General features: G+C 40.3%; 1 protein-coding gene across 1 annotated transcript in view; it reads left to right on the top strand.

The window, feature by feature from the left end:
- Positions 1-15,066, top strand: part of LOC310759029 (dystonin-like) — a 306,438-nt gene that overhangs the window by 236,469 nt on the left and 54,903 nt on the right. The window contains exons 61-70 of the mRNA XM_083605788.1: positions 1,891-2,052; positions 3,298-3,468; positions 5,915-6,081; positions 6,490-6,649; positions 6,868-7,194; positions 7,442-7,526; positions 10,173-10,414; positions 10,987-11,193; positions 14,253-14,372; positions 14,518-14,625. Of these exons, the coding sequence (XP_083461914.1) occupies positions 1,891-2,052; positions 3,298-3,468; positions 5,915-6,081; positions 6,490-6,649; positions 6,868-7,194; positions 7,442-7,526; positions 10,173-10,414; positions 10,987-11,193; positions 14,253-14,372; positions 14,518-14,625 (1,749 nt within the window). The remainder of the gene's footprint in view (positions 1-1,890; positions 2,053-3,297; positions 3,469-5,914; positions 6,082-6,489; positions 6,650-6,867; positions 7,195-7,441; positions 7,527-10,172; positions 10,415-10,986; positions 11,194-14,252; positions 14,373-14,517; positions 14,626-15,066) is intronic.

Genomic DNA, 15,066 nt, shown 5'->3' with positions numbered 1-15,066 from the left:
AAGTTCTCAAATGAACATCACTTAGGTTGGTGGGTTGAGTTAACCTGCATTATGATATCATTGTGTGAAGCATGCTTGAATTTCTTGCCAATGAAGACCACCTGGGAAATAAAGGGACATGGTCCCCACTGTTTTTCAGTATCTTCTAAAACAATATAACCATTACTAGTCTTATCTAGAAGGTGAATGCTGGTGTAGTTCCTTAGTCATATGATCAGCTCATTCTCCCAGGCCATTCCTGAGGTCCAGGCTCACCATGCTATAGTGGCCCCCAAATCGTTGGATAGCGCTTGCATTTCTCCACTGTGCAGTTAGGACTGGGGCAGGTCCCTTCCTGCATGTGCCCAGCATCTCACTGCTCACTTGGTCTGTAGGAGCCACACTGTCCAACACCAGCTCCTCCCATTAGAATTAAGAGCACTGCATCATTTTTAAATGACTATGCAAATCATTATGCACCACAGAAACATATGCTGAGCATATTCAGACGATTGATTAATTTCCTCACCAAACTTTAAGCATTTGCCTTGTCCACCGTTACTACTCGTACTTTCAAACTCTACTATATAGACTCTGGGCACTGTGTATTTGGTCTTTCAGAAAGGGTTTGACAAAGTACTTCACCAAAGACTCCTTAGTAAGCTTAATCATGGAATAAAAGGAGAGGTCCTCCTACTGTTCTGCAACTAATTAAGGAACAGGAAGCAGACAGTAGGAATAAATAGGCAGTTCTCCCAATTAAGAGATCAGCATTGGGACATGGGCTTTTAAACTTGATTATAAATTATAAAAGTTAAAATTAAATAAAAAAGTTAAAATTAAATTAAAGTTAAAATTAAATATAAATTAAAAAACTTGATTATAAATTATAAATTATAAAAAATTATAATTTATAAATTATAAATTATATAGTAGCTGAGGTTGCTGATGGTACCAAGTTGTTCAGGGTGGTTAAAACAAAAAGAGATTGCAAGGAGATCCAAAGTGATCTATCCAAATTGGCTGAATCATACTAGAACCCAGGACCATAGTATGAAGCTAAATGTTGGAAGATTCAGGACAGAACTTAAGAAAGAACTTCTTCATGCAGTGAATAGTTTTAACTTTGACAAAGAAGTAGTGGTGACCATTACTGTGATTGGCTTCAAAAAAGAATTAGACAAATTGATTGAAGATAGAGCTGTCAATGGCTGCTAGCTATGATGGCTATGCTCTCTCTGTTGGAAGAAGTATGCTTCTGTACGCCAGAGTCACAAGTCCTTTTTGCACTCAAGTCCTGCTTTCAAGCTTCCCACAGGCATCTGGTTGGCCACTGTGAGAACAAGATGTTGGTCTAGATGGGCATTTGGCATGATCCATCAGGGCTGTTATGTTTTTATGGGCTACTTGTGTCTGCTGGCCATATGCAAAGGATAACTGTTTGCACAGAGTTGCATGGCCCCAAGAAGAATGGGCTATTGTGAACAGATATCTGAACAATTACTATCCACAATATGTCATCCTCTTCAGTTTGACATAGGTGTCCACAACGTGTACCTTTTGCTTTAAATATTGTTTGAGCATCTATATTAGGAAGATTCAGTATGGAGCACTATGTTTGTCTCTTCCTTTTAAATACAGTGATTGTTTTTTTATGTAATAGCAGTTTCTTAACTCCGGTTTGGGTTAATGTGTATATAATTTACTCTGAGTTGTTTTGTGTTTACAACATTAAGAGCAATTTTACATGTACACTCTGTAGCTAAATACTGTCTTTCAACACTATGTTCACGACATGCTGTGTGATTTTACTACTGATATCTGCTCTGGTCGTTACTTATGCTCAGCATGTTCCAGACTTAATAATCTAAATGTGCCTTTGCCTTTCTTTCTTTTCCTTTTGATCTGAAGGTATTCGAGAAGGAAAAGATTGAACCACTGCAGGTTAAGCAACAGGAGGTAAATTGGTTGGGTCAAGGCCTTATTCAGAGTGCTGCTAAAAATGCTAGTACTGATAACCTTGAGCGTGATCTTGAGGATGTTAACACAAGATGGAAAACTCTCAACAAAAAGGTACGTTAGTTGTATTTGCACTGTTGTTTACCTTTCTAGTCTGCTGTTGTTTTTGTTTTGCTCTTATTTCTGATTTTCACTACAAAGTAGTACTACACATTATTGTAAAGGTAAAGGTAAAGGTACCCCTGCCCGTACGGGCCAGTCTTGACAGACTCTAGGGTTGTGCGCTCATCTCACTCTAGAGGCCGGGAGCCAGCGCTGTCCGCAGACACTTCCGGGTCACGTGGCCAGCGTGACGAAGCTGCTCCGGCGAACCAGCACCAGAGCAGCACACGGAACGCCATTTACCTTCCTGCTAGAAAGCGGTACCTATTTATCTACTTGCACTTAATTGTGCTTTCGAACTGCTAGGTGGGCAGGAGCTGGGACCGAACGATGGGAGCTCACCCCGCCGCGGGGATTCGAACCGCCGACCATGCGATCGGCAAGTCCTAGGCGCTGAGGTTTTACCCACAGCGCCACCCGCGTCCCTGTACACATTATTGTAGTAGACTGCATAATAAAATGCACAAAATCCCCAGTCCAGAACTCCATGTGTGCTCTGGTGCTTATGTAGAGCTCCTACAGAAGCAGACTACCCTTTGTCACATGGGTACCCTGTCATTTTAATGTCCATGGAAAGAAACCTGTAGAAAGTCAAAAGCCTAAAGGAAATAGAGGATTGCAAAACATAATTCATGGTGCTTTCTGTGTCATGCTGATTGAAGCAAAATGCCTACTCAACTGTCTTCAGCCCTGTTTAGGGAAGTTTTTAATAACTGATGTTTTAATGTATTTTTAATCTTTCGTTGGAAGCTGCCCAGAGTGGCTGGGGAAACCCAGCCAGATGGGCGGGGTATAAATAAAAAAGTATATTATATTATATTATATTATATTATATTATATTATATTATATTATATTAATGTCCAAATAAAGATGCGTGCATTCAAGAGGCACATGAAGTACTTAGGCTTCCCTGGGGATTATCCCTAGGCAGGTCTACCTCACACTTTGTTCACCTATGACCTACTGCTACAAAATGTTGTATTGTTCATACCTGTATTAAGACAATTTTAATTATTTGCCGAAGTGCACAGAATGTCACTCAAGTCAGTGAAGAGCTTCATAGTTTAGGAGTTGCTAGCCTTAAATTGTTCTTATTTTCCCTAGGGGTTGTTTGATTGACTGGAAAGATGGAAAGAGGTATTGTGGGAAGAGGATAATATTTACAATGTTTTGTTTTGTTTTGTTTTGTTTGTTAGGTTGCTCAAAGAGCAGCCCAGTTGCAAGAGGCATTGCTCCACTGTGGGAGGTTTCAAGATGCTGTCGAATCTATCCTTAGCTGGCTTATTGACACAGAAGACCTTGTGGCTAATCAGAAGCCTCCATCTGCTGAGTTCAAAGTTGTGAAGGCCCAAATACAGGAACAGAAAGTGAGTGGAAGTTATTTATCTATCTTTAGATTAATTATATTTTCTCTGTCACCTGCTCAGTGGGGTATTTTAAACTGTTTTTAAAGCTGTGTGTTAATGTTGTAACCCACCCGGGGCCTTAGGATGAATAGTGGGTAATTAATAACAGTAATAACATGTGACGGCCTGGATAACAGTGTGGCTGAGTGTGTATTAGACGTGCGCTATAAGACGTGCAGTTGCAAAAGAACCTGAAAAAAAATACCTTTCCATAGTCTCTGTCATCCCATCACTTAGGATGGTTGTCATGGATGCTTCTGTGGGGGATGTGTTTGGCTTTTTTCAGGGGAAGGGCAAATTTTCTCAACCCAATCTGTGAAATTCTCTTTAAAGATTTGCCCTTTGATACTTTCATTTTGGAATTCTCCACTCATTTTAACAGAGGCACCCAGACTGTAGCATATTAGTGGGACAGGATCTGTTAGTCCTGCCTTTTACTTGTATGGCTTGGATTCAGTGGTAGACAGCGGGTTTTCCTGGGGGAAAGTGGCTAGGCAAGCGGAAGTGTGGGATGAGCCCTAAATTGCTTTGGTTCATTCAATGAGAAAAGTGACCAAGAAATATAACAAATAGTTGGTATGTAAATTTATATCCAGCTCTAATTTCACCATGTAACTCAATGGCGTTCCCAGGCAGCCTCCCATCCAGGCACTGATTGCATCCTTTGTCCGGGGAAATGTGGTTTTCTTCACTTCTTTGGGAAATGTGGGGAGCTGGTGCAGACTGGGAGGGACAGAGGCCATGTATAGCACAAACAATCATTTCATTGGACCAGTTTTCTGTATATATTGCAAGGAAAACTCTGGAATATCTGTGCTGGTTCTTGGCATCATTTCATGCACGTGTACATTTCACTGGATGCACATCAAAAACAATTATTTCAAGGATCAAAAGCAATTTGATGTTTGAAAAGACATCACTGATATTGTGAAAAAGGGGCAGGGGGAAGAACATTGTAGAGCTACTCCCTTAAGTTGAAATAAAGTTCAAAATTTTGTCAGGGCTTCAATCCTCCTTCATCATTTTGACAACCCTCCACCCCACCCCTTCTCAGCTAATCTCTTTTTCCCATATATGCCATTCAGTGTGGACTTATATGAGTTGCCTATACATTTGGGTTAGCAAGGGATGAAATCTGTGCCTGGTGTCAGCTTCTGCTCCACCCCTTACTTCCTGACTTCCGTCTCTAGAGTTTTGTAGAATCTGTTTTGATTTAGGGTAACATCTTGGTGTGCCTGTATCTTCAGTTAATAATGTCAAACACCCCTGCTTCAGATTGTTCAACAATTGTTTGTAACACAGTTGCTGATGGATTGTTAGACCCTCGCTTAAAAAGGGGGGGAAGAGAAGGTTCATATTAAATATTGAATTGGCAGTTGTGGAGTAAATACAGCACATCAAACTCTGTAACCAGATCCATAATTACTTTCCTGTTCAAAATAAATGTATGAGCAAGGGAAGAGCAGGTCACAGCATGCACAGCATCAGAGAGAAGTTGTGCTCTCTGAGCAGTCTTAACAAAAGGCAGTAGGAGAGAGAAGGGGGGATTTTTGGCTGAAACATAGAAGGCAACCCTCAGGGAAGAGCACTGCATGAAGCTTAGTGAATCAAGTCCTCAGGTTGTCTGGCCAAAGTGAGTATCCAAAGTTGCAGCTGCGCGCAACATAATAATCTCCAAAATGATCATATGTTTGTACTGAAAATTTGGGACAGAATCCAGAGAATGTTATAACATGTTTGATTCCCTATTAAAATAATTTGGTCTTAGGCGCATCATTAAGCCCTGAATTGTGTTCATCTTATTGAATGCGGCCACAAGTGTTTCGAAAGGTGAGCACTATATAAACAAACAGATATTTCTCTGGATTGCAGTGGATAGTTGCAAACATCACCAGCGTATTGAAAAGATGGGGAGGGTTCTTATGTGAAGTGGAAAATTTCCCATCTTTTCTTTTTCCAAAATGGAAAAGCTTCCTCAAAAGTTCCCAGCACTGTCATGTGTTATAAAATGTCCCACTGTGATTCCCCCCTCTCCCTGCACATGTCAACATCATACCTCATATAAGGCATATATATCTGTAGCCCTTCCAGAGCTTCCAGGATAGCATTGAAAAGAAATCTGAATGAAAACATTTGGAAGGATGCTAGACCTTTACAACCGATGCTAAGATTGGCACAGTTTGCTTACTCTCATAATGAAATTACTTATTTATGCAATTTATGGCACTTGCATTGTAAGACTGCTGGCACCCTCACAATTTCCTGCCATCTCAGAAAACTGTTCCCTTAAGCCTGCCTCTTTTTGCCAGTAAACAAGACCTTGAAGAATCTGCCTCTTAATCTTTTTACAGCCTTGTAGTGAACAGTCATTTCCTGGCAATTTGATTTTTGATTATTTTGTCTCCAGCTTCTCCAGAGATTGCTGGATGACCGCAGACCCACTGTTGAACTAATCAAGCGTGAAGGGGAGAAAATTGCAGAGTCAGCAGAGCCCGCTGATAAAGAGAAGATCTTGAAACAGCTGAGCCTCCTGGATAGCAGATGGGATGCACTGCTTGATAAAGCAGAAACAAGGTACCTGAAATGCTTGCATTCACTTAGGGGTACAGTAAGGTGTACTCCTTGATACAGCATTAGAAACTAATTTGGAGCTATAGCAACATTATCATCCAGTTTCAGATTCGCATTTGAAGCTAAATGAGAAAATGGCTCTGAATATATTTCAAGTTTTATTTTTAGAAATTTCAGTGAAATAATATGGGGAAATCAGTATCACATAATCACCCGTTCTTGTAGTAAAGTGGATGTCTCCCATAATCTTCCAATTATGGGAACTACTTTTAGGTGTAGTTCAGAGATTTTCGAAGTAATTCATTGAACATAATTAAACTGAAGTAGTTCTTTCCAAGCGCTGGTTTTAACTTTTTAGTATTTCATACATCCCTCATCCCACAAAATGTGCTTTGTTTTCACATATTGTAGGAATCGTCAGTTGGAAGGTATCTCAGCTGTAGCACAGCAATTCCATGAAACTTTAGAACCACTGGTTGAGTGGCTAACCATCACTGAAAAGAGGCTTTCAAATTCAGAACCCATTGGAACACAGGCTTCCAAACTACAACAGCAGATTTCTCAACATAAAGTAAGATCTTAATGTGCCTTTCATTGCGGCAATTATTTTGTGATTTGTAAATCAAAAGTGGAGTATTCTCCCCAACACATTTTTTTATTACTTTGTTTATATTCTTCTTTTACCATCAAAGTTATATTCTTTTGGTTGTTCTCATATTTGGTTTTATGGTTTCTTTTGTTTGCTTGTTTTTCTTTTCTTTTTCTTACTACTTTGAAAACTTCATTTAGGCCTTGGAGGAAGACATCGCCACTCGCAACAAAAATTTGCAGCAAGCTATTAATATTGGTCAGGCTTTAAAGGCATTGAGCTCCAAGGAAGACAAGGAAATGGTGCAGGAGAAACTAGATTCTTCAGAAGCCCAATACACTGAGATTCAAGAGAAAAGTGGCAGTAGGGCTCAGCTTCTACAGCAAGCCTATTGCAATGCTCAGATTTTTGGAGAGGATGAAGTTGAATTGATGAATTGGCTGAATGAAGTACATGAGAAACTGAGCAAACTGGCAGTCCAAGACTACAATACTGACTTGCTTGTGAAACAACAAACTGAAATGCTGGTATTTCCATTTATTTTCTGTTGATTTTATTTTACCATTTTAAGCACTATTTCATATTACTTCTCATTTTTTTATTGTTATAGTCATTTAATTCTGTATCCTGATCATTTATTTTTAAGCCTTTATCCTCCCTGCACCCTGCTCCAATTCTCACTCTGAGAGAATAAGTGGCTGCTTATAGACTTTCAGCTTTATAGATTTTAAATGATGACTTCTCTGATGATAAAAGCATTCTGAAATTTTCTAGGCTCTCCAAGAAGAGATTCTGCTCAGAAAGCAAAATGTTGATCAGGCTATACAAAATGGTTTGGAGCTTCTCAAACAAACAACAGGTGAGAAAGCCATGAGGAAATTAATGATTTATGACAACAAAGACAAGTAAAGTAGAAACTTTTGGGGGCTCATTGACTCCTACTGGAACCTTTTTAAAGCTCATTTAAAAAAACCTTTTTTGTTCATAAGTAATGGGATAAGTTTAAAATTATGGGTGCAGTGTCTAATAAAGTTTCACAGTGTAATACTATACCTGTCCGCTCAGAGGTAAGCATGACTGAGCTCAGCAGAGCTTACTCCCAGGTATGTGAAAAGAAAGCAGTAATGAGAGTTGGTGTAGCATAGTGGTTGAGAGCATGAGCTGGGAGTCCTCAGTTCAAATTTAACCACAGCCATGAACTTCCTAGGTGACATTAGGCAAACCATTAACTCAGCCTCAGCCTTCCTGCTGTAATATTCTACTTGTCTACTGTGCAGAGCTATTGGGAAAATTTAGGGCTGATAGGAAATTTCTCAGAAGAGAATTTCTTAACAGATGTTTGAACAGTTGGAGAATTTCACTCTACTGCTGGGTGAAATAGCCTTCCAGATTTCATCCTCTTTGAATTTTGAGCACACACTGGATCCAGTTTTAATATTGTTGTGGGGAGCAATAGACTTGGCCTCTACTCCTTCCCATTCTCCTCTCTTACTCCATTAGTTCCATGTGTCGTTTCTGTCGGGGAGAGGGAAGGCCTTATCCTTTATGGAAATAGCATATAGATCATTTCTTTGCCTCTGGAAATTATTTCTCTTATTCGCATTCCAGGTCTCATCACGAAATGTTGTTCTGCTAGGGACAAGACCCCCAAATTTTGGGGAGTCTTAGGGTTCAGGGATTTGTAAATGAAGTACAGTGGAGGGTGGTAAAGAAGCTTCTTAAAATTTTGAACTTAACACTAAAAGCGACTTGAGACTTTTTTATAGTACAGTATTCAGTTGAAGGGACGCGGGTGGCGCTGTGGGTTAAACCACAGAGCCTAGGACTTGCTGATCAGAAGGTCTGCGGTTCGAATCCCTGCGATGGGGTGAGCTCCCGTTTCTCGGTCCCTGCTCCTGCCAGCCTAGCAGTTTGAAAGCACATCAAAGTGCAAGTAGATAAATAGGTACCGCTCCGGCGGGAAGGTAAACGACGTTTCCATGTGCTGCTCTGGTTCGCCAGAAGCAGCTTAGTCATGCTGGCCACATGACCCGGAAGCTGTATGCCGGCTCCCTCGGCCAATAAAGCGAGATGAGCACCGCAACCCCAGAGTCGGTCACGACTGGACCTAATGGTCAGGGGTGCCTTTACCTTTACCTATTCAGTTGAAACTCTTGAAAACAAGAGTGTGATCACTCACCCCTAACTTGAATATGCATGGTTCTGGAAGAATTTGATTATAGTTTGAATAGTTCCTTATTTTTTGAGTAGCACTTCAGCATTTTAAAGCAGTTTGTAATGTGTGGTATCATGATGCATGTCCATTTGGATCTCAGCCAGTAGATGTAAGGAAGGAGTAAATAGACTGCTTAAACAGCTATATAGAAGAATGTTGTAGTAAATGTTAAAAAAAGAGTGTTTTTTTAAAAAAATGGACTGAGTAATTAGTCTACCTATTGCTGTGAGAGAGGCTGCTTCCCCCACAGTGGACCTAGTACTGTGGGAAAGTTGCATTCCAATTGCACACAGCATGTCTGGCTTGTAGACCAACATCTTCTAAATTTTCCAGTCTCTAACTCCATGAACTCTCCAAGATATACATAGTTTGGGGCTGGGAAGAAGGGAGGGAGGAGAGAAGGAGATGAATTACAGAATTAGAACCTGAATTGTTCACTGAAAGGTAAACATATGGTATAACGAACAGTGCAGTTTCAATTCTGACTTTTACTCTCTGTAGAACGGCAATTGCATGGACATAGCCACTCAAAGAGGAAAATGTTCTTAATTGTAATTAGCGCTGTCAGTTGATTCATTACCTGCCTTATTTTAATGGATTAAATTTAATTACTGTACATACCACAAAATCTCAATATTTGTGTAATTTCATGTATATTGGAGAAAAGACATAGTTGGTTGTTGTTTTGAAGATATAGTCAAATAAAGTTGCCATACGGTGTTAGAAGGAAAGGCCATCCATCTGCTCCTTAGTCTGGAATGCTATCACGTTATTCCCATATTCAGAGAGACCAATTCTGAACTTCAGAGCAGGAAACACCCTGAGCCATGAATAGTGAGCTCTGCCTACCATACTGCCTGTCACCCACTCAGAAGTCATTAGGGCTCCCAGCTTGTACTGATGACTTAATTGGCGTGAGCCAGTGCATAGAACAGGGATAGGGAGTCCAGATGTTGTTGGACTCCCATCTCCCATCAGAGCCGACCAATAATCATGCAAAGATGGGAGTTGTAGTCCAACAACATCTGGATGGCCACAGGTTCCTCGTCCCTGACCTAGAGAATCCTGATTGGCTGAGGCTTGCCCTAGATTTATTTTGGTGGAGCCCAATCTAAAATAAGATGGGGTGGGCTAAAGTTGCATGTGCACAGCGAAGCTTCCATGCTTAGAAGAAAAACTAGCTTAATCAGGATGAAATATTTGTTCTATTTTCACCTGTGGACTTAAACACTAAAAACATCCTGGTTGCTTTAGATGATTTGTGTGTTAAATACCCCTTTCGCATTGCAGGTGATGAAGTTGTCATAATTCAGGATAAATTGGAAGGCATTAAAACAAGGTACAAGGACATAACTAAGCTGAGTTCTGATGTGTCCAAGACTTTAGAACAGGCTCTACAGCTTTCTGGTCAGCTGCAGTCAGCTCATGAGAAACTCTGCACTTGGCTGGATAAAGTTGAGGTGGAATTACAGTCGTACGAAGCGCAGGTCCCCAAAGGTGAAGAGTTAAGTCAAGCGCAAGAAAGACAAAAGGTGAGCGTAAAATGCTGTGTTTGCTTGTGGACAGCGTTCCGGGGGCCACTTTCCAGCAGCAAAGATGGGTGGAGCAACAGGCGTGACACTTCCCTTTGTACAGCTACACAGAAGTTGGGACATTTTTGCATATATTCACACCTCATGCACATCCCTTCACCCTTCATCCGGCTAAGCAAGAAGCATCATCATATTTCAGAGTAGGGGAGGGAGGTGGAGAGAGAGAGATGGGGTATTGTTCTTTTGCACTATCATCTTTTATTAGTTTAGAGGTTTGTGTCAGCATCATGTAGGTAGGTCCTTTATTTATATTGATAGTGTGAGAGGTTAGGGGGTCCCAAGCATGATTGTAACAAAAGCAAATGTAGCCAAGTTGAAAAGAGTGATATTTATAGCTTTGGTTTGCTGCTGTAGCATTTCAACTATGTACTCTTAAACTAAATAAAAAAACTGAAGATGGGAGAAGGAGAAAACCAAAAAAGCCTCATGGGTGGAACCTTTGAGCTGTGCAGATTTTGTTTCTGCGCCAATGTGTTATTTTTAATTTGTTTACCTTAAATATTCCTTTTTAGGCACTGAAAAAAGAAGCAAAAGATAATAAAAGTTTACTGGACACTCTTAACGAAGTCAGCAGTGCTTTGCTTGAACTGGTGCCATGGAGAGCAAGGGAAGGGATAGACAAAATGATCACAGAAGACAACGAACGGTACAGATTAGTGAGCGACACTATAACTCAGAAAGTGGAAGAAATTGATGCTGCCATTTTCAGATCCCAGCAGGTAAAATGACCATAATTCTCATTTCAGTCTATGCATGATAGGGAAAAAATATGTATATTTATCTGTTCTAGGAATACATCCAGGTGTATATCTGGGAATCGGTACCAAAAGAAAAGGCTGCTGTTCATATTATTGGCACATGCATGCTACGTCTTTGCAAGAACTGGGGCCAAACTTGAAAAGAGCTTGGTCATAGTTGTCAGACATGAGTCCTAGACCAAAGCAAATCCAGTCATTGTTGTAGCCATCTGTCTTCTAGTTGACACAGAAATTACAGATCAGTCTCATACTGAGAGGCATTACGAGTGGCATCATGCAGTGATCTCAGTGGGAATTTCAGTACAGAAAGAATTGTAAACTCAAACCCTGTAACTTATTATTTATACCGCTATGTAGGTCATATATCAGCTTGTGTAAATGAATGGTTGAAGTAAAGATGTGTACAGTAGCCAGTGGATGCAGTTTTGCAGGAAATATAAACATTATTTGCAGTTGTGGGCAGCATTAAAATGGGCTTAATATACACATCAGTGTTTTGTTCGAGGGTTTTCTTTTTCTTTTTTAGAGCTTTTAATTTGTTGGCCCTTTAATTTAGTATGACTCAGTTTATATGCCTCTCTTTCAAAACAGAATGTTCAGGCCAAAAGTACCTTCTCTGATTATAAATGTGAGATGACAGCAAATGTTTGTGGCTTGTTTCAAATAGATTAAACAGTGTGATAAAGAATTACTCATGAAAAACATGGAGAAACCTCAGCCCACATAACTTGCTTTTCAGTCATGATTCATAATTAAAGAATAAGATTTGACAGCTTATCCATTAAATTTCACCTTCAGTTGGAAGTGACTCTGTCACCACAAACATGTAAATTATCAACTTTCTCAAGCAGCTTAATAGGATTATTTCTTGTTCAACCAGCATATGTTGAAAGCATCAGACATAATGAAGAATTTTGATGACCTCTCAAGGTCGCATGTGCTCCCACCATCATGAGTGGGTCCAATAAAAGTTATCCACCTTATCAGTTTCTCTACCGCTTTCTTTTAGGAACATGATTCACATTGAAACTTGTTGTGTATATTTATTTGTCCGTTTAAACTAGACCATTCAAGTATTGTGCTTCACGAGCATACCAATTGCTCTACAGTAGACTTCTCTAACTTGGTGCCCTCAATATAATTTGGACTCCAGATCGCAGCAGCCCCAGTCAGTATGGCCAGTGATGGAAACTGTATTTTAAAGCGTTTGGAAAGAACCAGGATGGGGAAGGCTCTCAAAGTTCTCCAAAGCTCTCGAGTTCAGTTGAGAACTGGTCTGGTGAGCCCAGGGGAAGAAACGAAGTTGAGGGTGGAACATTGGCATATGACAGCAGTGCCTAGTGGGATAACAGACCCTGGCTTCCCTTCCCCTGCGCCATCCACATGTTGAAAGGGAAGGTCTGAAATGAGGAGTCTGCTTTGTGTGTAGGCTCTGCCTCTGTCAGAACCCTTTGTGATCAGGGTGCTAATCTAGGTTCATACAGCGGGCTCTCCCTTCTTTAGAACCTTCCCCCAGAGTGTGGAAGTCAGGGTACTGCCAGTAGTATTGTCATGGTGGTGGGAAGCTCAGTGGGCACAAACTTGCTCTCTTCTCCCATGCATGTTCGGAAAATGACATTTGAAAGAAATCCACTAGTGGTCTCTGAAAGGATAAGATTTTCAGGGGGGAAATATGTGTATGCTATAGATACTCATGACTTGCGTTCGCACAACTGAACTGTCAACTTCTACCAAGAAGCAATTCCTATTTTGCTGCCCATTGATTTTAATGCCATTGATCTAGCCTAACTAAAAAATAATCTCTCTATTGAGGCAGGGAAATAATCTTAAAGATGGACAAGAGCAAGAGATGTTTAAAGAAAAGCAAGTATTAATATTACCTTTGATGTTTGTGAGAATTTTGACAGAGAATTCTGGTTGAAGTATAAAGTATAATGTGGCTCTGACATTTCCTGCTTCCTCTTTGTAACACTTCTGAAATAAGCTGATTTTGATATACTCCTCAGTGTCACAGAGAGCCCTAGAATTTAATAAAATAAGAACAAACTGTGTGGTTATTATAAGAAGCTGCATTATATTCAATCACAGCAACGAGCCGCCTAGCCTCACACTCTTAACTACTAGCACTGATTCCAGGATGCTGTGCTGCTGACCTGAAAGTCATTATTCTTCAACAAAATAACTTCAAAGGGAAACTTTAGCCAGCAGCTGCTGAACAAAAATTCATCAGCAAGCTTGAAGCTACTTGTTTCAATTTCATTCAAGGCAAAGTTTTTTTTCTCCTATTTCATTAAATTATCACAGCAAAGGGAGGAAAATTATATCGTTGCATATACCGGTAATTTGTGAATGATCACTGTGTTTATTTCATATACTTTTGAGCTTTGCACAGAGACATCACACTTGCTATTCAAGGATATTTGGCCCACTGCTTACAATCTTTACCTTTCTGACTCTGTATGTGTTTGACCAATGCCAGTGAAGCATGTTGCACTATTCTGCCTTGCCTTACCTGTTCCTTTAAGAATACCCAGATTTCTCTCATCCTCCATCATATCTCTTAAGTGAAGAGGCCACATCTCCTCTTCCAGGTCTAAATGCACAAACTGTGGAAAGCTTATGGTCCAGCAGGGAAGTTAACAGGCACTATCTTGTTGCCATTGACACCTTGATCGCTTCATCCTCTATCCCCTCCCGAAGGTGTTGCAACACACATTCTTAGCTATGTGCAACTCCCTTAGCATTGCAGCTTAAAATACCCACCATTCTAGAACTGGCCTAGAGGCAGCTTTGCAATTGAGGGTTATACTGGTTCTGATATCCAAAATATAAACAGGTTCTCATAAACTTGGGGCTGTGTAAATGTAACCAGTGCAGTCTTACCACTGAGCTATGATCCGGACCTCTGAATCTTATCAAATGTCTTTTCTGAAATATCTTTTCCATTTAAACCCTCTACGTATCCAATTTGAGTTATTTTTTTATTAATTGCTTTTTTATTTTTTCTGTATTTTCTTTAGTTTGATCAAGCAGCCGACACTGAATTAGCCTGGGTTGAGGAAACAGAAAATAAACTGATGTCTCTGGGTGACATTAGGCTTGAACGTGACCAGACCATTGCTCAGCTACAAGTTCAAAAGGTGAACAAATGTGATTCCATCTGTAATGCAATAATTAATGGCCATTACTTTTTCTGCCATGATTTAATTTTCAAACCATTATAGTGCAGGCTTTTGCTCTATGTCCTCATATTCCTAATACCAGAGCATTGTATTATGTAATTAGGCATTTACCATGGAGATTTTGAAACACAAGGATACAATAGAAGAGCTTGTTGCATCTGGGGATGAAATTATGAAGACATGCACGGAAGAGGACAAACAAACCATGAAGGTAATGGAGCATGATTTGCACTTGCTTACCAATAACTTTGAAAATCTGCATGCGTAAGGGATTCCTAAGCCATGTTGCTGGAGCCCACTAAGATTATGTAAGAGGGGCTGAAATGTGCCTTGAAAGCTTAAGCTGCCTCAAGTTGGCTGCATCATGCAGCACGTGGTTTAACTATGGAACTTGCTCCCACAGGAGGCAGTGATGGCCTCTAACTTACATGGCTTTAAAAGAGGATTAGACAAATTCATAAAGCTATCAATGGCTATTAGCCATAATGGCTATGCTCTGCGCAGTTGGAGGCAGTGATGCTTCTGAATACCAGTTACTGGAAACCAGAGGAGGGAAAAGTGCTCTTGTGCTTGAATCTTGCATGCTGGTTTTCCACAGGTCATTGTGAGAACAGGATGGGGGACTAGATGGACCATTGGCCTGATCCAGCAG

The sequence above is a fragment of the Podarcis filfolensis genome, assembly GCF_964270895.1.
Source record: "Podarcis filfolensis genome assembly, chromosome: 3".
Classification (NCBI taxonomy): Eukaryota; Metazoa; Chordata; class Lepidosauria; order Squamata; family Lacertidae; genus Podarcis; species Podarcis filfolensis.
This window is presented reverse-complemented; position numbering and strand designations above follow the sequence as displayed.